This window comes from Alosa pseudoharengus, unplaced genomic scaffold, assembly GCF_046254945.1.
Source record: "Alosa pseudoharengus isolate Yale_2024_CS ecotype anadromous, Long Island Sound unplaced genomic scaffold, YU_APseudo_1.1 YU_APseudo_1.1_scf_22, whole genome shotgun sequence".
NCBI classification, from domain to species: domain Eukaryota; kingdom Metazoa; phylum Chordata; class Actinopteri; order Clupeiformes; family Clupeidae; genus Alosa; species Alosa pseudoharengus.
In genome coordinates this window covers 18,510,888-18,532,561 of record NW_027468680.1, presented here as the reverse complement: position 1 = coordinate 18,532,561, position 21,674 = coordinate 18,510,888, and the positions used below count along the sequence as shown (strand labels likewise).

Genomic DNA, 21,674 nt, shown 5'->3' with positions numbered 1-21,674 from the left:
CTCCCAGCTCATTTGTCTTCTCCCCCATCGAGGTGGCAGCTGCTTGGGCCTCCTTCAGTTTTTCCTCCAGCTCCATCAGGCTGCACTGCATCTCTAGCCGCTCATTCTCAAAGTCCTCTGCTGCCTGCCTGAGCAACTGTTCCACCTCCTGGACCTTAGCGTTCAGCTGATCCCTTTCCTCCAGGAGATGCCTCCTCTCCTCCTGCTGTGTCTCTGCTAGGTTAAGCGCCTCAACATGCCTTGATTCTAGGTCGGACAGGCTGGCCTGCAGATCAGTGCGCTCCTGCTCAAAGTCATTAGCCGCCTGTCGGAGAAGCAGCTCCACGTCCAAGGCCTTTCTCTCTGACTGGGCCAGTAGCTCGTCTTTTGCATCAAGGTTCTCCTGCAGTCGGTCGTGGAGCTCGTTCAGCTGCCGGCTGAGCTCGATCTCTTTGGTCTGCGCTGCACTAATAAAGCTCTCCAGCTCATTTTGGAGCTCCTGGTTCTTGAGCCTGAGGGCCTCCATTTCTCCTTTGTGATGTTGCTCAAGATCTTCACGCTCTTTGGATAGCTCCTGGGTGAAAGTCTCCTTTTCCAGTTGTAAGGTTTCCTTCAGGACCTTCAGCTGATTTTCTGCCTCTTGGTTTGCAGCTTCCATTTCTGCCTCCCAGTTGGTCCGTTCTTCTGTGTGGTGCTTAGAGAGTGCCTGAAGTTCGCTCTGGTAGTGCTGCTCGAGGCTATGAACGTCTGCCTGGAAGCGTTCTGACACAGCCTCCTGATCACCTGAGAATCGAGCCTCAACCTCTGTGATTCTTTGGGAGAAGTGGCTCTCCAGTTCCCTCCTGCATATGGTCAATCAGGGAAAGTTAACAACCCACAGCTCCCCTTTCACTTACCTACTGTATATGCACACACCACCCCTATGTACAGAGACAACTTTTAACAACTGTTCAGAAAGTCTAGGTAGTTAGACATGTAGTGAATTTTGTTCGATGTAGAATGTAGAATAGAAAAACGTAAACTGCTTTATTTAATAGTCAATGTGAAAGTCAAGTTATGACCCTTGCCCTCCCAACCCACAAAGTTGAACACGTACCTTTCCAGTGCGATGTCGTCCCTGAGTTTGTCCAGCAGGCCGCTGAGTCTCTCCCGCTCCTCGCTATGTTTGGAGCTGAGCTCCTGAATCGCTTCTCGGTTGCTCTCCTCCAGACGGGCCTTCTCCTCCTCCAGAGTGTCCTGCCACCTCCGTTCTACCTCCTCCTTCTCTTGCCGGTGTTTGACCCTCTCTTCCTCCAACCTCTCCTGTAGCTCACATTCATACTGCTCTTCAAGTTGGGATTTCTCCTTCTCAAACTCCTCTGCCAACCTCCTCTCTATCTCCTCTTCGACGTCCCGGAGCCGCTCCCTTTCCTTGGCCAGACAGTCCTGAAGGGAGGCCTCATGCTGCACCTCCAAAAGAGCTTGCTCCTCCTCCCACTGCTCCCTGAGCTTGGCCTCCTTCTGCTCTTGCTCCTTGAGGAGCCTCATTCCCTCCTCCACCAGCAGGGCCTCCAGCACCTCCTTATGCTGCCCCTCTAGCTGGCCTTTCTCCTGTTCCCATTCCTCTGTAAGCCTCCTCTGCAGGTCCTTGCTGTCCTCCTCAAATGTCCTCTTTGCTTCCTCAAGCCGAGCAACGAGATCCTCCTCGTGGCTCTTCTGAAGCTGCTCCCTCTCCTGTTCCCACTTGTCCAATATCCTCTTCTCCTCCTCCTCCCTGTCTCCCTGAAGCTTCTGCCTCTCCTCCTCTATTCTGGTCTTAAATGCCTCCTCTTGTTGCTGCTCCAGTTGGTGGATCTTATCAGAGTGTTCCTTCTCCAGCTCATCCATAGCGTCTGCGTGACGTGCCTCCACAGTTTTCAGCTGCTCCTGGAGCTCACCGGCCTGAGCCAGCGATTCCTCAAGATCATGCTGGAGTGAGGACATCCTCTCCTGGTGTCGCCTCTCCAGAGCCTCTCGCTCCTCAACCTGGTTCTCCTCCAAATTCATTCGCTCCTCCTCCACCTGAGGTAAAGACAACACAGGATGAAATAGTGGCACTTAAAGTCACTGCATACAGTGTCTGCTACACACATTATGTTTTGAATTATAATCATGTTATAGCTGAGAAGCTATGGGTTAGCATACCTGGTCCAGTTGATTCTGGAGCTTGTGTGCACGAGAGAGAACGAGTGCCACCTCGTCCCTGAGGGCCTGCACCTCCTCCTGGTGCTGAGAGGAGAGTGTGCTCCTCAGGTCATCCTGCACGGCCTGCTGCTCCTCCAGACGCTGCTGGTACTCGCTCACCTGTGACCCAAACAGTACATGTACACACACTGGGTTTGAGTAGGGGCCGAATACAGTATATTTTGCCCTCTACAGCAGGGGAGAGTAAAAATTACTTTCCAGTATTTCAACAAAAAAATTGGACACTGCTCTGCAGGCACACAGAATCTTGTTACTCATTTCCTTATGATAGAGGTGTGTAGGTGTGTCTCACCTGCTCTTTGATGCTCTCCATTTCTCTAAAGTGCTGCTCCTTCAGCCGCTCCAGGAGCATTTCTGTCTCTAGAGACATGTTAAAGGGCTGACTCTCCTCTAGCCCCAGACCTATATGCATATATATTAAACAAACACTCAGTTAAGGTGATCAATCAGTTAGAGCAAAGGCTTTGCTGTAGACTTACAAAGCAATAGTGCAAACTCAAGTAGTTCTGTTATATTAACAATTCTGCATACATAGAATTCCCATTGAACATCTAAACACAGATAAAGAAATAACGCTCATGCCATGTTCTTTGCCTCAGCCATACTACCACACAGGTGAACACACAATGATCCCATAAGGTAAAATATGAGAGCTGTTACCCTGGTCTGAATCCATGCCCGGGCTCTTGTTCTCAAGCTCATCAGACAGAGAGAGCAGTGAGGAGGGTGGGGGCGCTCGGCCGACCACCTGAAACTCCTCCAGCTGGGCCTGCAGCTCATCGATACGATCCTGCAGCTCCTACACAACACAACACAACAGAGCGTCTTATAATTCATAAAAAGAGAGTCATTCGAGACTTGAACACATGCATTAGAGGTATAATCTAAAACCCAATGTTAATGACAAATTGTGAAACACACAAACCATGTCACAAACACACATAATGAGGAGAGAGTGGGTGGAAAAGATGGAGTGTGAGACAGAGAATAGTGGGGGGGGAAAAGAGAAGAGTAGAGACTTACTCTGCACTGGAGCTCATAGTTGCTGCGAAGCTGTCGCAGACGGTCCTCCTGCAGGAAGAACTCAGCGCTTCCTGGGTCAAGGTCTCCAAACTGCAAAGTAAAATTATGAAGTAAAGGCCAAGAAAAAAAAAACAATACAAAAAAAAATTCTATGCACAGTAGCAATCCATCCTAAATACCAAAAATCTTTTGTCACCTTTTCTTTGAGGACGTTGTCCAGGTTCTTCTGCAGCTTGCTGACCTGGTTCTCAGCCTCCACAAGCCTCTCTGTGCTGTCCAGCAGCTCTGCTTCCAGGCGGCTATTTTCCTACAGAAGGTACAAGTTACTTTCAACTGGAGAAGCAAAATTCTACTAGTTATTGGGTAGAATAAGCTCTACGAAACCCAAGACATTTGAAAATGATGTTCCAATATCTACGTATACTATTTTACCAACAGAAATAAATACATGTAATATATGGATTACTATAGCAATGGCGCTGCCCTCATACTTTGGCTGTGAGAGAGAGATGCTCCCGCAGGAAGGTCTCGTCCTCACGGATCTTGACGATCTCGGCCTCCAGCTCCCCACGCTGCTGGCTGGCCTGCTGCTGCAGCCGGTCCATCTCTCGGGTCAGCTCTGAACGCAGCGCCGCCAGCTTCTCCTTGTGCTCCAGCTCTAGCTTACTGCAGAGGGGAGAGCCATAGGGGGATGGTGTGTGGGTGGGGAAAATACAGTGAACACAAGATTGATGCTGTCAGAATCTTTTGACAAAATGGAAATTTAACTTAACATGCATTTCCTGTGGTAACAGGTTAACATTTATTGAGTCAGGGTAAGCAATAGCATATCTGGAGATTAGTGCTATACATACACAATGACATTCATGAAATCCAAGGCTTGAAATCCAAGGCTGAATCCTTCATGCATTTTAAACACCATCAAAAGCCAAATGGTGGTATTTTAATGGGGCCGAAATATGCACGTGCATGAGCTGGATAATCATAACGAGAACGGTCAAAGGTCAAGGGGCTCACCGCAGGTTGAGCTCGTTGTGGCGCTCGATGGCAAAGTGGTGCTCATCCACCTCAGAGGCCAGCTGGGACTTGAGCTTCTCAGCCTTCTCCAGATCAGAACGAATCTTCTCCTTTTCCCGCAGCTCCAGGTCCACACGCTCACTAATACACACACACACACACACACACACACACACACACACACACACACACACACACACACACACACACACACACACACACACACACACACACACACACACACACACACACACACACACACACACACACACACACACACACACACACACACACACACACACACACACACACACACAAAATTAGTTGTAAATTAATTGTACATTAGTGCAATGACAAAATCAATAATGGTAGATACATATAGAAAGGGCAACTTGAAATCAAGACTGCAGTAGGAAAGGCAACTATTAAGTGCAGAGCAAGGGGGAAAAAAAAGACACATGATAAACAAAAAACAAACAAGAACAGTCTGGAAACTTCAGACACCTTCCCCTATGTGACAGATGGATAGCTGTGATTACAATCTGGGAAAAGCCTTTGGAAGCTGGAAGTCTGGAAGTTTAATGCTGGTGCTTGCAGGTGCACACTCACACAAGGTGTCGGATCTCTGCCTTAAAGCTCGCCAGTGCCGCTCTGTGGATGTTGTTTTTCGTTGTCATCATCAGCTCGTTCTCCAGAGCCATTGTCAGCTCGCTCAGATTCACCCGCCCATCCAGACTAAACTCGAGAGCCTGCATGCAAACAAACACACACACAATAGTAGGCAAAACCTGTACATAACTGATGCATATTCTTCCAAATGTCCACTCCATAGTGCTGTTTATTCTAAATTCAACAAAGGAAAGTGAAAGTGAGAGAGTGTGTGTGTGTGTTTGCACGTATGTGTGAGAGCGAGTGAAAGTGGGCTTTACCTCAAGAACCTCTGGACTGTTTTCAATGCCCTCGTCCATCCAGGCATCCACCAGCTCCTCTGCCGCTGTATGTCCGGTGCCATCATCCAACGTAGAGAAGAGACGCAGGCCAATGGTGCTGGTGGCGATACTCGTCCTGCGACCACTCTCATCAAAGGGCTACACAGACACAATTAAGGGCATGAGTGAACCTGTGGGTGTCAGAGTGTGTGTGTGTGATCAATCTGGTAATTCCTAATATTTAGCACTGCCAGTGGCTCCAGTTTGGCAACAAGAAATCAACAGCAACATTAGGGAGCCTGTAAAAGACTTCTGCATTGCAGTTCGGTGTCCAGCGATGACATCTGTGCAAATGATAGATGTGTGTGTGTCTGTGCGTGTGTGTAGTACCTGTGTAGAGTGATGGCGTTTCAGCTGTCGGTAGGGTGTCGAGGATGAGGGGGTGGGGGGCTGACTCTGGCTAATGATGTAGCGCATGAAATCCAACACATTCATGTCTCCCTCCACATCCAAACACTGCAACAGGTCATCATTCAACTACATACACAAAATAACACACACAGACAGAATCACAGGCTTTATTCTATGGCGCATCACATTATGAACATTCTTATACACTACAGTATAGTAACGTATCCCTGTGTGACTCTACCCACTAAAAATGCCTCCGGAGATATGTGTGGTCAGGTCACTGCAAGGTAATCCCTGGTGTCTAGGTCACCTGTTCTTTCTTTAGCCCAATCACGCTCACTTTCTCTCTAGTCCCACTATAGTTACTGTCTGCCTAATTAATCCCATATACTCCATCAGTTGTAGTATTCTGGTACACTCAAACACAGTTGGGCCTGAACACCTGTGCATATATGTGCACACACACATTCAGGCGTGGGCATGACATGGACATGGACACAGACACACACCTCCAGGCCCAGGTGCTGACAGAGTGTGAACAGCTGTTCTTGCGTGGCTGGCTGGTCCCACGGCAGCGCCAGCTCGGCACAGGCGGCATGTAAGCGCTCCTCCTGCCGCTCGGAGATGGGCATGCACATAGAGCCACGCGGCGTGCCAGGCTCATCCGGGTTCCACAGGTGAAGCTGACCTGCGAACAGGTTCATGGCGACCATTAGGTTTAGGCTCTGAATCGACCACGAGCACAACTAGCCTTTCAAACATACATATTTTGATGTTAGAAAACGACAGGCAAGATTTAAGTGGGATGAGGCTCAGTAAGTGTGTAAGTAAGTAAGTAAGTGTGTGTATGTGTGTGATGTTCTAAAATATAAAAGGTACATTATATAAGGTTCTATATGAAGTATTATAGGCTCACCCTCAGCCTCATATTCCTCTGGGCTGCTTCCGTGAGTGTTCCAGCGCTGCGAGACAAGAAACACACATGTAACATCAGTCACAGATCTGCGCACAACAAAATAACCACATACCACCAGCCCATCCAATTTCATATCAGAATAGAAGAACAGAACCAGAATAAAGCAAATAAATTATATAGAAATTCACACATGCTTAGTATCCTCAATATCACCACAGGAATGTTAGGGACAACAAAAGCAAATGTTCTCACAAAATGAATAGCGTTATCGCTAACAAAAGAATGCAAATAACACTCACATACATTCAGCATGTTAACTTTAGATATAGGACTAGAGAAAATAACACAGGCAATATAGTGCAGTAAATCACCCCAAAGCACCACATTGCATCCCATTGCTTTTCTTTCACTAATCTGTTGTCAATCAACATTCTCCCGTAATTTTCTCCTTTTGTGGGTGAAAAAAGAAAGTGTGGAACGGGGGAGGGGGTGAGAACTGACCAGAGAGAGGGCAGCCAACTCATTAGGATGAAAAGGGAGAGGGTCAAGCGACAGCCTGCTGAGGTCTATGGGTACGATTTACTGAATACACAGCTATGAAGAAACGTATCCACGCGTGGCGGTGCCCTTCTACAGCACGTTGTAACCAGAGGTGTTCTATCATTTACCAACTGAAGGGGCACCAATTTGGTGGAGTGAAGGTTTTTGATGAAGTGAAATGTGTCCAAGCAGGTTAAGGTTCTTAATGTTTTGTACTGAGCAGAGCATTGGGAGAGGTTAATCTGGCCAGCTTTCCAATATTTTGCCTTGTCAATTGCCAGTTGGTCAACTGGAGATCCGTAGCAAAATCCAGGAGCCTGTGGAAGACTTTCATGGCATGTGTGTGTTGACAAGATGCATTGGACTTCATGGACTTGTGGTGTGGGGTGTGTGTGTGTGTGTGTGTGTGTGTGTGTATGTATGTGTGTGTGCGCATTGTAATGCAGTGCAGTGTGAAAACTCATTGTTGGAAGGTCAGACTGAGCTGAGCAGATGGGCTCCCAGTCTTCTGGAGTGCATCGGCATCTGCATCAAGGGGTGTGTGTGTGTGTGTGTGTGTGTGTGTGTGTGTGTGCGCCCATTGTTCCCGATCAGACTTGCTAGCGCTCAGTCGCAACCCCTAACCTCCCCCATCTTCTCCCCTTTTCCATCTGTCTCTCCTGCGGCTGCACATTGTTACGAGGGTTCAGATTAGAATACATCAGAATGAGAGAGACTATTTGTGTGTGTGTGTGCATGTGTGTGTTATGGCCATCACTTGGATATGAACCCCAGTGTGGACTAAATGCAGATGCATCCTAGTCACACACACAAACAAACCACAGACACACCTAATCACCCTATCTCTTTGACAGACACCTTTCAGAGACTACTACCTTTGATGAATAATGATCTACATTAAACAATAATGATCTACATTAAACACATTTCCTTCCATTTAATTTCAAAAGATAGTATATTGTTTTTATACAATTCAGTCCACTGACAATATAAGTGGTCCAAAATAACAATTTGACTTTTCACTTTTGTCAAGGTCTACAGCTCACTGTTTTACTGGATAGATCAAATTCCTCTCATGATTTATAGTCTGTCCTTCACATACAAAAGGAATTACTCATAAGGGGGTGTGTGCATGCATGGATGTTTGTGTGTGTGTGTGTGTGTGTCTATGTCAGAAGTCCTGCTGGGTGGATCATTATTTAATGCAGATGAGAGCGGAGGATTACACCCACTAAACACACATTGCGGCTCACACAGCTAATCACACACACACATACAAAAATGGCACATGACAGAGCCAAAGGATAAGGCATATGGCTAGTGGATGGAAGTACACACCAATAAAAGGAGAAATGAAGACAATAGGTTCTCAAACCGAAGCAAATATTTCAAGTGATTTGAATTTGAGGACTTTGTTAGGATGCACAGTTTTAGACTAAAATAAGAGAACCGTGGTTACACAATGTCAGTGAAGCAGGTAAAAAGTGACAAAATAAAAAAGATAAATAATCTACCAGATACGAAGATCGTAACTGTCCTATTTCCAAATGAGCAAGAGTAAGAGAGACACTAATATTTGGAAACAAGAAATTAATTTAAATCTGGTTAATCCACACACACACACACACACACACGTAGCAGAGGATTAATGACGGCGTGTGCTCTGACCCTTTCAATGACCTCGTCGTCACACACCCCCCTGTGTCTCACACACACAAACCTCCTTCTACTCCTCGCTTGCTCTCCCTCCTTCCCTCACACACACACACACACTTGCATATTTGATATTGTCTGAGAGAAAGGAGGTCGTTCTGCTTTGTCAACACAAGGGGTGTATGGGAGGGGGTGCAAACGGCTGTTGCCTTGGCAACAATAACACAGCATAGACAATTAACATCATGGCCAAAAGGCCTGGCCTTCACATTCCTTCTGTTAGACACACACACTTTTTATTATGGTTTACACCATCCAAGAAAACATAGTCAAATCTACAGCTGTGGCTTTGTTGACCGATAACAAAAAAGAAAAACACTGGAATGTTAATTTAATATCTGTAAAACAGTAACCCTCTTCAAGGCTTTTGGTGTTTGTGTTTGTGCGTGTGTGTGTGTACACACACACGCACACACACTGGCGGAGGGAGAGTGAAAGCCTACAGTAGTTATGTAGAGTGCAATGCCTTGGTAAGTAAGCAGAGCCTCGGGTAAGAGTTTGAATCTCTGAGCACGGTAAGCTTATTAGCTAAGAATAACGCAGCAGTGTGGCTACGGTACTAAAGAATATAATATAGACTAGGGATGAGCAGCCGAGACTGTCTGTGTGTATGTGTGTGTGTGTGGCCGGCCTGGAAGCATTACAGCTTTCCATACCTACAAGCACACAGTGCCCAATACTTCCTAGAACACCCTTGGACTGCGGATGTCCAGAGCACAAAATTAACCTTTTCAAGTTGCAAATGGCACCATTCTCTAATTGCTCTACCTTCTTCCTTTAGGGTGAAGCAGTGGAGCCAATAGGATTAGTACATTAGCAGGCTGAAATGATTCCACCTCATTGTTTTCCCTGTTAGTGATCCCGGTCTTGCCTTGTCTTGTCATCCTTATCAAAGGAGGGGACCAGCAAGAATGTATGCATCATAAGATGCCAAACTGGAAAAAGCACAGTACTTTGTTCATCCAAGAAGCTCCATATAACTCACAACAGACTTGGTGGTGATACAGGGCAACTTTCTGAGCAATGTTGCCAGACAATATTACTGACCAGTGCTGTTCAGGCACTTACCCACTATCTGGAGAAAGTAAAATCAGTGGGCAATTTGCTATCATCTAATCCGAATATTAGCAACCAGTCACATTATTGCCCAGCAAACTGCTCCAAAAGATGACCCATCATACACAATCACTGTAATGCTTTCTGTAATGCGTAAGAAATGTGCCTCCCCATCCCTTGCTCCCCATTCTCGTTCATAGACAGATCATAACAGACTCCAGCAGTCCATGTCATACCTCACGTTTCCTGGGTACTGCGGATTCCTCATTCTCTTCATCCTCCTCATCCTCCTCTTCTTCAGCCCTCTGCCCCTCTGACGGCCCTTCCTCCTGTTCTGAGGCAGCTGCGGAGAACTCCCCAAGGCCCTCGATAAACTCTGGGGTGGAGCGCCGGCCATAGCGCTTAGTCCCCTTCACAAACTTGGGATGGACCTCCGGAGAGTCTGCAGGCGAGTCGTCTGCAGGAGAGGGAGAGAAGAAGACCAGACGGGAAAGAACATCAGAGGAGAGGAGACAGAACAAGCACACAGTGATTAACAGGCCATAAAGACTTTTTTCTGACCACTGATCTCTTAATGAAAGTAGAAAAGATTATATTCAATATTTAATTTAATTACATAAGTAAAGATTAAAGTCTCTGCATTAAAAAAGGCAATACAATAGGAGAATAGCATACCAAACCAAATAAAGAGAATAAACGGAATAACATGGCAGACTAGAGATTCTAGAGCGGTCTTACATGATGGTGCATGATGATGGTAAATAATGTGCCCTCTCCTACAGTCTCCTTTAAGTTCATAAAGTGGTCGCAGACATCTATGTGAAAAATCCCCAGAATTCTCCTTTAAAAGTGTGATATTGACCTAAAGTGTGTTGAAACATGATACCAAGTGTGAACGTATGTCTCACAGCTCATATCGACTTGTCCCCTGACCTCCGAAATCTGGCGCTAGTTAGCCAATGCTACCAACAGGTTTTTAAAGGGGGTGCCTCGGGCATCAGCCTAGCCATGCAAATAAATCACTGTTCATCCTCCGAAGTCTACCAATGAAGTGTGGAGCTACTTTGAGCCTCATAAATGGTGTAAAACCGTGATTTATTTGCATGGCTAGGCCAATGCCCGAGTCATGTTTCAACACACTTTAGGTCAATTTTACACCGGAATTCTCTTGACTTACACTTGACTTTATGGCATTATCCTCCTTAAAAGCTTGACTCCCTTACCCTCTGTTACCTTGTCCCTTTGACTTAACACACTTTATCCATCTGGATACATGGATATTATTGATGTAAATTAACACACACTGTGTATATTCGTCAAACACATATTAATGTGTTTTTCCCAGAGGCTACCACAACACCCTTGGGTTAGTGACTACAACTAGATTATCCACTGTGCTCCATCAACTTGACACAGAGTCTTCCTCTGAGCGATGAAGATTAAAGAGAAGTGTGTTGTTTAAGTAGAAGACAAGACTGAATCAGGCTATATACAACTGATCCTTCAGGACCGCCTCTTTGGGAAGTGAACAGTCTCTACTCAGTTACATCACTGTACTGTGGCCTCACAGAGTCTGTTGAGCCAACTATAACACGCACACCACACACAAAGAAGGGAACACTGGCGGTCAACATGTCATTCTGAAACTCTTTAAAGCTGAAGCAAAAACCAAGAATCTCTTTTGAAAGGGAAGGGACCAAGAAAGATAAGGATAGTAAAAGCAAAGTAACAAGTTGTCTCATTTCACCTCGCAGAAAATGAGGAGAACTGCTTGGACAAACCAAAACTCTCAAAAATGCTCATCAACCTAAGGATGTGGAATTGGTGAGCTTATGCCTTCACTATAAACAACTGTTGTGCTAACGCACATTTTACTATAGCTAACAGCCAATCAAGATATACAGACAGACACGTACGTGTACACACACACAATTACCATGACCTTTGCTGCAAAAGGCAGCTCATGTCTGAGGTATTTAGATTACAAAGAGCAAATGAGATAGCTGAACAAGACACCCTGCCACTTCACTATCCTTTTAGTTTCAGAGCAATTTTGCTGCCATGTTTGTAAAAAAGTGTGTGAGTGAATATGTCTATAAGGACATACTGTGCAAGTCATCACATTACACCACTGCTTCAACAAAGATCGAAACCAATAAACCTTTCAACCTCGTTGCACTTTTATATTTATGTTGTTTAACATGACAACAGGAGATGGGGTGGGTTTCCCTGGGATACCTGATAGTGCTGCCGCCTCTTCACTCTCGGCTGGGTTTCCGATAGTCGAGGACAACACCAGAATCAACGCATTCTTAAACTGCTCAAAATCCACCTGTAGAACACAACACAGAAGAGCATTCAGTCAGACAAGAACGTGTGTACATACAGCACCCTCCATGTTCATGGTCTCTATAGGATGCTATGGGAACCTGTTGCTCAGTAACTCGGTCTACTAGCCTTGATTTCAACGGTCTGGTAGATAAGGCCTGACATTGTTTGGAGCTTAGGCATCATAAAATGTCTGGTGGAGACCTGAAGTGTGGGGCATGGAGGAGGAGGAGGGTCTTTGCTGGAGTGGAGGAAACAAGGGTAGCAGCTGTCTGCCTGCCAGCAACTTGCATATTCACATCCTTTGTGTGCGCGTGCACTGCCATTAGGAGATGGAGTGGGGGAGCTCACCCACTGCCTACACACACACACACACAGACACACACTCCCAGTGTGTTGGGATAGAGACTTCAAAAATCAGTATGAGGACCACCCCCCTCCCCTTTACTCTCAAAATAGGGGCTCAGTGATTTGACTTGCACCAATTGGTCACCTTTGTGAACTGCTTGTGAGCATGCTTTTATCTTGTGGTGTGTATGTGTGTGTGTCTGATGACTGTTGAGGGACAGAGAGAGAGGGCCCCTGGTGCTCAAGCACCACTCTCTCCCTCTCTCTCTCTCTACTAATCAATGTCCTCCAAACAGACACATAGGCCTGTTTGTCTGGTCGCTGTGACAACAACGGACACCTGGGATAATATTGGACAAAGGCTGCTGCTGCCATATCTACAGTCTACAGTACAGCTGCAGACCCAGACAACTTGAGACACTCCTCAACGCTAATTTCAACCCCTCTCCCTCTTCATCCCCCTCTCTCCGCTTTCCTTTCCCTCCAAGAGCATTTGCCAATTGCATTGTCCCTTTACTTTTGTCTATATTGCTGTCTATAATGGGGTTTGAGCAGGAAATGGTGAACGGCACATGAGGCCTTTTCTCAGTCTGCCTTACTTCCCACTCACCTCAGCTGCTGCTATACACAGTGCTAACCTTGGGCATGTGACCACTTGGAGCTTAAGATAATTAGAAAGCGCCCCGATGACATCACTGCTCTCGACGGCCTCCGACCTCACCGCCATTGGATGCTTACCCTGCCTGTCAGCTGGTCCTGGTTCTGTAATAGGGTGTTGAGGAGGGTGGGCTCGGCCTCCTGCAGCTGCAGGGACTGGCAGAGATCAGTGAGCTCCTCAGGGCTGAGGGAGCCCGCGCCGCTGGCATCGAAGCTGTGGAAGACCTCCTTCAGTCGCTCCTCATACAGGTCCTGCTGAGACTCATCCATCCCATAGGACAGACCCCCGTCCTGAGAGAAGGAGGGAGGGAGCAGATGAGAGAAAAGGAATAAAAAGATTAAATATGAAAGGGCATAGGTATGGAGGTATGTTTGTAGCATCACAAAAAAAACCCTCAATCTTTACTAAGAGAAAAATAAAAAAAGGTGATTGGTGTGGTAACAGAAACACATAAGAGTGAAGTGATCTTCACACAGTCCAAGTTGAACCCAGTTCAATTGCAGTAATAGTTAGAGATTAGTGTTACATCACAGTACAAATCAAGTATGACATCCCATATATAGCCACATGCTGGAAACAGGACTGTCACCTTTCCAACAAGTTAAATACAAACTACCCAATACCTTTCTTTAACAGAGCAAAGCTACAAAATAAGCTAAAAAAACAAAACAAACAAACAAACAAAACAGCAAATTGAAACCACCTTGTATGAAAGATGGGAGCAGATACAGTATTATGTTGGCATCTCTTCAGAAAACAAAATAAAAGCACATGAAAGCAAATGTCGAGGAAAACTGGTCCACTTCTCGAATCCAATTAGCAATTAATCACTTAACTATTTACTAATTAGCACTCTGGAACAAGGCGTCCGAAGGAGACAATGCAGACAGGAGATCTCTGAAGACTGTTGATCTTTATTCACCGTATTGCAGTGATAGTCCAGCCTAAACGATGTCCAGACCAGTCGTCAAGCAATAGGGTAAGGTGAGATGTCATCAGCTGGCGCCCCCCGATGAGATCTGACTTAAAGATGGCTGCGGCCTATCTTTTATACCGCTTAACCTTAGAAAATAGCCCTCTCCTCGCGCCATTCTCGAAAGACCAATTCTTTTGGCCAATCAGCATCTACCAGGGTTACAAATATTGGTGGAAACCATCTTCCCATCATGCATAAAAATATATGCAAAACTGTCTAGTTCTGGGTCTTTCTGGTTCTATCCAGTTGGGCGTAAGCAGGGCTTTCTTATCTTATTTACTTCATAGCATACAATGTCTACCTGTTACTTGGCCTTGCTCTTATCCTCACCAGCTGGCATCCTCCTCTCTCTCTTGGCCATCATATGAAAGGACTAGTGTCTACTGTCTCCTCCCGCACCCCACTCCTTGACTGCTGGTCTGGTCTGTTCAAGATGTGTACAGGCCTTGAAAATCTCATAATAACTGCAATATTATTAACGTTTATAAAACCATACATGCATTCTTTAAGTCATAGAAAAACATGACACAAACTTTACTTTGTATATTGTCATACCACAAATCTCAGACCTGAAATCTGACGAGAGAAATAGTCCATCATCAGATTCATAAAAATCAAACCAGAACCACCAGAGCGCAAAAAATCATTGGCATAGTTCTCCCAAATTCACAAGGTCTAACTCTGCTGCTGAGATAGCTGATGAGATGCATCCCATACATTTACATGATGGACATGGAGGTATCAGATACCCATGAAAACACATCATTGTGGCCCCCCCAATTAATATTGTCTTCCATGTTGGATCGCGGTCTATCTATACTGCTCAAAGAAATTAAAGGAACACTTACAGTTTTCCACAATTGTTAACACATTTTTTGAAACCTTCCACCCTTTTCTCCATTCACAGAATGTCTGACAGTTCTTGCAAAATAAAACACTCGCCTCAAAAGTTTTACCTGTGCTCAGAACCAAACAATGTCAGAGTACCGATCCAGTGTATGATTGAAGTGTTCCCTTAATTTTTTTGAGTAGTAGAGTGACCACTATGCCACCAAACCTCGGTGTTGCACAAATGGTTCTCCATAGAGGTATGGTATTACTGGATCACTGAGCCTACCAAACAAACACACCCACGCGCAAACAAACTATATCCACATGTGTGCATGTTACCAAAAGAAAAAAAAAAAAAAAACTCACATTAAGGAAAGACACCTCCACGTCCGAAAACTCTGGTCCCAGGGTGAGCCTCATGTCTCGCCGCAGGTGTCTGTGTCCTTATGCGTTTGTGGTAGTGCAAGTGTGATGCCAGATTCAGATTCAGACAGACTGCTTCCTCTCCAACTCTACCCTCTCCTGGGTGCCAACCACTCAATTATGATCCCTGAAGGTAGGTGTAACCATTGAACTCTCCGCCTCACCACTTGCAATGATAGGGCCACAGTGGATTTGTTTAAGCCTCTAGGCACAAGGATTGGTGATTGAAGGAGCCATTGATGGCCATGGATGCCGAAGTATTTCGTAACCCCTCATCTGATGGACACACTGTTGTGTGATGACGCCAACTCTGCACCACCTTTGCCTGACATGTGATTTTGGTACAATGCGAATTTTATGAACCACATAGAACTTTGGGTCACTTTCTGCAATCAGCACATGTCTACATCATGGCAAAGTTCAGGTAGTTGTATTGGCATGTCCAAATAAACAGTGATAACGATTTAAAGGAAAACCCTGTGTTTTTCAACAAAGTATAAGAGTTAAATAGAAATGGTGTGAATGATTGTGAATTTAACTGTGAAGGGACATTTACACACATGCATGTGTGCAGACACATGAGCCCTTGAGATTACCCATCATCATAGACAAAAGAATATCTATTTTGATATCCTCAGAGTCTCCTCAAAATATGTATGTTCTGTTTTGTTATGCACAATGAGCTCAAATGTGTAGACAGATACTCCCTCACAGTTTCTGTAAACTAGTTTCAATGAAAAGTTTACGGCAACACTCCTCCCAAAGATTCGCAGGGACTTTATGACTACAGGCTATGTGAAGCTGAAACCCTGGAATCGGGCGTCACATCAGTCATCAATACTCATGTGAGGGGTGGAACATAGAGGAGTGGAGAGTGGTTTGTTTTCAGATCTCTGGCTAGCACCAGCTTGGTTACCAGGTCATGAGCAATGTTGCTGTACGGCTAGTTTATCATTAGTCACACCCCCCCCTTCATACATTCTGAACAGCAAAGCACTCCTTCCTATGTGCGGAGCCCCATGAAATCCATCCACAGGAAGACAGAAAGACACATAACTAATTAAAAACAGGACCTAGGGTCCATGACCCCAGTGTAGCTGCATAACTCCCTGACCGCGCTGTGTGGGTGCCTGGCGGGTGGCCAGTGGGACAGGTTGGCACTGGACCAAGTCGGCCGTGCTGCCCGCCTGCTGGTCAGCTAATAGCCATCCAGCAAGACTTGGGCTAACAGCCCCTGACAAGGTCAATTAGACAGTCTGTTAGCTGGGCACTGGCCACACGAAAGAAGCCCCACGTACGGCTTGGTCAGTGAAAGTGATCTGATGGGCAGGGTCCATTAATTAGGACAGTAAACAAGCAAGTGGGTTCAAACCACAGCTGACCTTCCCTGACAAAATAGACATCACTGTATATGTGGATGAATGCATTTCCCCTATAATGATAATAATATACTAAAAACAAGAAGTTATCTTTAGTCAGAATGACATAACATATTGTTACACCCTGCTCTGACCCCCTGATCTCATGCAAACGTGAACGTAAACACAACTAATCACAGCTGTAAATAGCGCTGTAGATGTTAGCTTTTGGAGTTAGCATTAGCGCACACGTTCAAGCACCAAGAGGAGGAGGGGCCAGTCAGCCAGTGAGACGCATGAGGCCGGCTGTCCTCAGGCAGCTCCCATCTCGCTGCTCATCCCGACACATGTCGTAATCAGCTTTGTGTCAGCACAGCAATCAAACGGATGCCCAGGTAAGGCAGGGGCCAGAGCATGACTGAGGTGATTCAGATGGTAGCCCTGCGTGGAGGTAAGGGATGAGGCAAGGAAGGGGAAAAGCCACCAAAGCCATTCAGAGTTAAATCATCACCACCTGGCAAAACAACCTCCGATGGGCCATTGCTGTTGGCTTTTGGTTTAGTCATGGGGTCCATGCAACTTCCAGAAGTCAAAAGAATAAGATCTGAATTATGGAGGGCTCCTAGAATCCGGCACTATGTTACAGCTGAGCAACTTCAGAAAGTGCAGAATGAAATGTTAATGAAAACCACAATTTGAACTAATGCAATTATCTGATCGCAAAGGTTGCAAATTAATTGTGCAGCTCACAGCGTTGTCCCCAAGATTCATTTTGCCACATCTTTTATTTCCATATTAATGTCATACTCCTTGTATGACAGACAGTGAAGCTCACATAACCGGAGTACTGTGCTTCTCATACACTAATCATGCGCAGTTGCTCACCAACCAGAAGTGGCCCAAAGAGGGTTAAGGCTGCCAGTCTTATGACATGTCATTTTCTATATTTTTGATATGTTGCTGAGTGGATCATAAACGGCCCCAGCAATGAAGAAATGTGATTGATAATGACTGACTGACTATTATTTTGCTACATGCTTCAAATGTAAAGCACTTTGAGCTGCATTCTGTGTATGAAAGGTGCTATACAAATAAAGCTTATTATTATTATTATTATTATTATTATTATTATTATTATAACTCAAAGTGAAATTTAGAATATTAACCTGAAGCTTGATTTATTTTCAAATATTATCTCGCAAATCAAATCGCAATCATAATATCTGTCTGAAAAATCACAATTAGATATTTTCTCCAAATTATGCAGCCCTAGGCCAAAAGACATACACACTACATCCACAACACAACAGGTTGTAGTCAAACTGCAAAGTAAGGAGTACTGCTTTAGTTCATTTATAAACATGCTGGTGAATGCCTCAATTCTGTCAACCCTAATGGTCAAACAACAACACACCTAATAAGAGAGTAGCTGATCAAGTATTGCATGAAGCAAGGAGTATACGGTACCCTGGCTGACATATATCAGCAAACACACTTATACCTTTTCTTAAAATAGTTATATATATATATATATATATATATAGACTTATTCTTGCACTGTTGCACTGTTGTACTTACTCATTTGCACTATCACCATGACCACTATCACCATTGCACTATCACCGTGACACTCATTCACTCACACAGAGCACCTTACCTTACCTTACTATGCACAGAGAATCACAGGCTCAGTCCCTCCCTCAGTCATTGCAAGCGCCTCTTGATTGATTAATCACCACTATGTGGATACTGCTTTTAGAATTGATTTAGATTAAGTGTTAGTTAGTATAATTTGTATTTTAGTATATTCTTTATCTTCTACTGTCCTTACTGCTTAGTTGTATTCTTATATTATATACTTTTAATTACTTTTTCTGCTGTTAGTGAATGTGTGTGTGTTGTCTGTATGCTACTGAGACCTTGAATTTCCCCTGGGGATCAATAAAGTATCCATCTATCTATCTAATATAGTTCTGCCAAACAACTTTATTCAATTGCCGTCACTGTGATTTAAGTGTGATATACTGACTAGCTGGGGAGACCCACATTAAAACATTATGCTCTCACTCACTTATGGCCTTGATAGCAGAACTACCTTGGAACAACACAGTCATCACTGGAATCAGTGGCTAAACATTCCATGCCGGTTTCTACTGGCTTTGGCACAACTGGTAGAGACAAAGTCTTACAATGTAAAGGTCATGGATTCACTTTGCAAGGGGCATAGATAGATACATATGACACATGGAGGCTGGTGCATAGCGTACAACAAATGGGGGCAGTTAGCGAAAGAAAAATTACCGGTACTAAAAAAATTCTCACCAAATTGCAATTTAACATCCAAACTGTGTATATACACACACAAAAACGCACACACAGCAGTGGTAGATTAGTTTCCACACACACACCCACCCTTCAGCATACACCCTTTTGGTCCAGCTGCTCTTTGACAATGGCCGTCAGAAAGTGGGAAGACTGGACAGGTGTCTCGCTCCAGCCCTAAGACCCCCATTCACTCTGCACACAATGGACCATCAAGTCGCAATCAGACAGACACACACACACACACACACACGCCTGGCTCACTAATATGAACGAGGCCCTTGCATTAGCACACACACACACAGCAGGACCATCAACTCACCAAATATTAATCCAGCAGCTACACCCTTGCGGGCCCTCCAACTGAGCCACTCAGAGCAGTGTCTGAGGAGGGCTGTCCAGAACAAAGGGTGGTCTAGTCACATGGCCTTCTCACAAGATTGCAAGTGAAAAAGAAGACATGTTCCCTTCACCCTTTACCCTTGTTTATCCATGTACAGTATTTATTTTACTAGTACTTCTGTTTATTTGACATTGGTTGAACAAATATTACATTGTCTCTTGTGTCGAGGATGACGACACACCAGGTTTACAGCTTTTGGGACCAAACACAGACCACACTAAAATACCAAATGCCTCAAACTTTCACACATTCTGATGGTGAAAGAGCTAAGCTGCTTCATGGAGGAGTATATTGTGCTCTCCTAGGGCGCCTCAGTTAAATAAGACTGCAGAGCATGTCTGAATCTTCTGTACACACAATATTATGACTGTAAATTACTGAATATGACTGAAGTGAGTGTGAGTGAGTGAGTGAGTGAGTGAGTGAGAGAGAGAGAGAGAGAGAGAGAGAGACCACACGCTTTGTGTGTTAGTAGGCCTAGTTATCACTCCATCGATTTGAGTAGAAAATCAGACCAAAGCCAATCTAAGCAAGTAAATCAAGGTAAATCAAGGGGCAGGGTTGGAGGGTAATCCCAGCACCTGCTAGAGACATAAGGATTAACCTGACACTACGACCTAAACATTAAACGTCAAAATGATGCAAATAGATGTCGTCTTGGTTCAAGAAGCCTGCGCTGGGATATGTAGCGGTCTTCTGGAGAAGCACCCTGCTAACCTTTCGTGTTATCAATGGCAACTTGCTTATCAAAGCTTATTTAGAGTTTACTTGATACAGGTTGCAGCCTACACGGTATGGTAAATACTGGCAGGGATCGCCCGGTTACCGTCGAATCTTGTCCACTCACGGAACTCAGCAGGAAGTGGTCAGGCTCAAGCAACAGGATCCAGCCTTGACCTTCCCCGAAAAACAGATATGTGTCAACAGACAAAAGAAACATTTGAATGGTTCGGTCTCACTGGAGAACTGCAAATAGCCTATCTTAAGAATCGCTTTGTTTGTGATTTAAAGGCTAACAAGTAGCCTACTGGAGGATGACAATAAGGCTACTAGGTTAAATAACAGCTGTCCAAGTTTCCATTTGTCTGACCACCGAAACTGAGAAGTAAGATTGTGTGCACATAAATGACCGGCATTGTTCCGGGTGGTCTGCATTAAAAATGTTTGAATAGCGGAACCATGACGAACGCAAACAAAGTACGCTAGTCAGGCTACACAGAAATAGAACATCTATCAGGGTAGGAAACAACCAACTGTAAAGAAACGTAGGTCCATCTGGTAATTACACTTTTGTTTTGTAGCAAGCGCAAAGTAGCAATGCTGAAAATATCCTGCAGCGAGCGGTCAAACGGTAACATTCAAAACTGAATTCAGTGTATGCTGTGCCACAACCCATCTTGGCTAGTATTTTTTGTAAAAATCAAATAAAATGCAACTGCAATGACAGCAAACAAATATGGAATGTTTCCAAAAAGTGGGCAGCCAGTCAAACAGGATACAGAACATGTAGCCTAGGCTAAATCGCAGTCGCCTAACTGTTGCGCTTGCGGGGGGTAAAGGGAGAGCACTGTTTAGGGTGAAACAACTGGGAGACCGCTAGGAATAAATCCATCAGGAAATGGCCGGTTGGCATCACAATAACATAAATATAATGTTAAACAACACAAAGGACTGACTTACCCACGAGGGTGTTTGAAATCGGTGACGCTCGCGCCCCTTTCCAGCAAACTATGCACTCCAGTGAATAAATATCGCAAACTTCACTGTTGTTTCAAGACTGTTAGTACGGATTTCTCCCAAACTTAATAGCCACCGTGTCCACGTAAAACATGTATTAACACCAATAAAGTCAGTAGCACTTTGTTTGTTGAAGCGGTTTGGCGTGATCCGTTCACGGCTACAGATATTCCTGTCTAGTCAACTGATCTGGTTAAGGATTTTGAAAAGCCCCTGAGAGGAAGAGGCGGTGACGCGCCGAGACGTAATGGGCTTCCTCCGCCACTCTGCTTCTTTGCAAATTCTATGATGACCAAGCGCAGGCTTTTCGCTTTTCCCACCAACTCATCCTTAGGAATCTACAGAAAATGTGGACATAGGCTAAACAGGATAGACCTACTGGACTTATTAAACTGGACAATATTATTAAAGGTGGATGGGAGATACATGGAAGAAAGAATTTGATAGCCTAAATTACAGAAATGTGGCCAAAACTTTCTTTTA

At 44.8% G+C, this 21,674-nt stretch overlaps 1 protein-coding gene across 2 annotated transcripts in view; it reads right to left on the bottom strand.

The window, feature by feature from the left end:
- nin (ninein (GSK3B interacting protein)) overlaps window positions 1-21,459 on the bottom strand; it is a 35,076-nt gene extending 13,617 nt beyond the window's left edge. For both annotated transcript variants that reach the window (XM_076299177.1, XM_076299178.1), the window contains exons 1-17: window positions 21,135-21,459; window positions 13,222-13,431; window positions 12,046-12,139; window positions 10,044-10,264; window positions 6,499-6,544; window positions 6,092-6,270; window positions 5,562-5,708; window positions 5,172-5,330; window positions 4,852-4,991; window positions 4,243-4,383; window positions 3,717-3,891; window positions 3,422-3,532; window positions 3,226-3,315; window positions 2,863-3,001; window positions 2,495-2,604; window positions 2,143-2,301; window positions 1,076-2,019 (exon numbers count right to left, since the gene is read on the bottom strand). In XM_076299177.1, the coding sequence (XP_076155292.1) occupies window positions 1,076-2,019; window positions 2,143-2,301; window positions 2,495-2,604; window positions 2,863-3,001; window positions 3,226-3,315; window positions 3,422-3,532; window positions 3,717-3,891; window positions 4,243-4,383; window positions 4,852-4,991; window positions 5,172-5,330; window positions 5,562-5,708; window positions 6,092-6,270; window positions 6,499-6,544; window positions 10,044-10,264; window positions 12,046-12,139; window positions 13,222-13,410 (3,044 nt within the window). In that variant the 5' untranslated portion in view covers window positions 13,411-13,431; window positions 21,135-21,459. The remainder of the gene's footprint in view (window positions 1-1,075; window positions 2,020-2,142; window positions 2,302-2,494; window positions 2,605-2,862; window positions 3,002-3,225; window positions 3,316-3,421; window positions 3,533-3,716; window positions 3,892-4,242; window positions 4,384-4,851; window positions 4,992-5,171; window positions 5,331-5,561; window positions 5,709-6,091; window positions 6,271-6,498; window positions 6,545-10,043; window positions 10,265-12,045; window positions 12,140-13,221; window positions 13,432-21,134) is intronic.
- Between the last annotated feature and the right edge of the window lie 215 nt (window positions 21,460-21,674).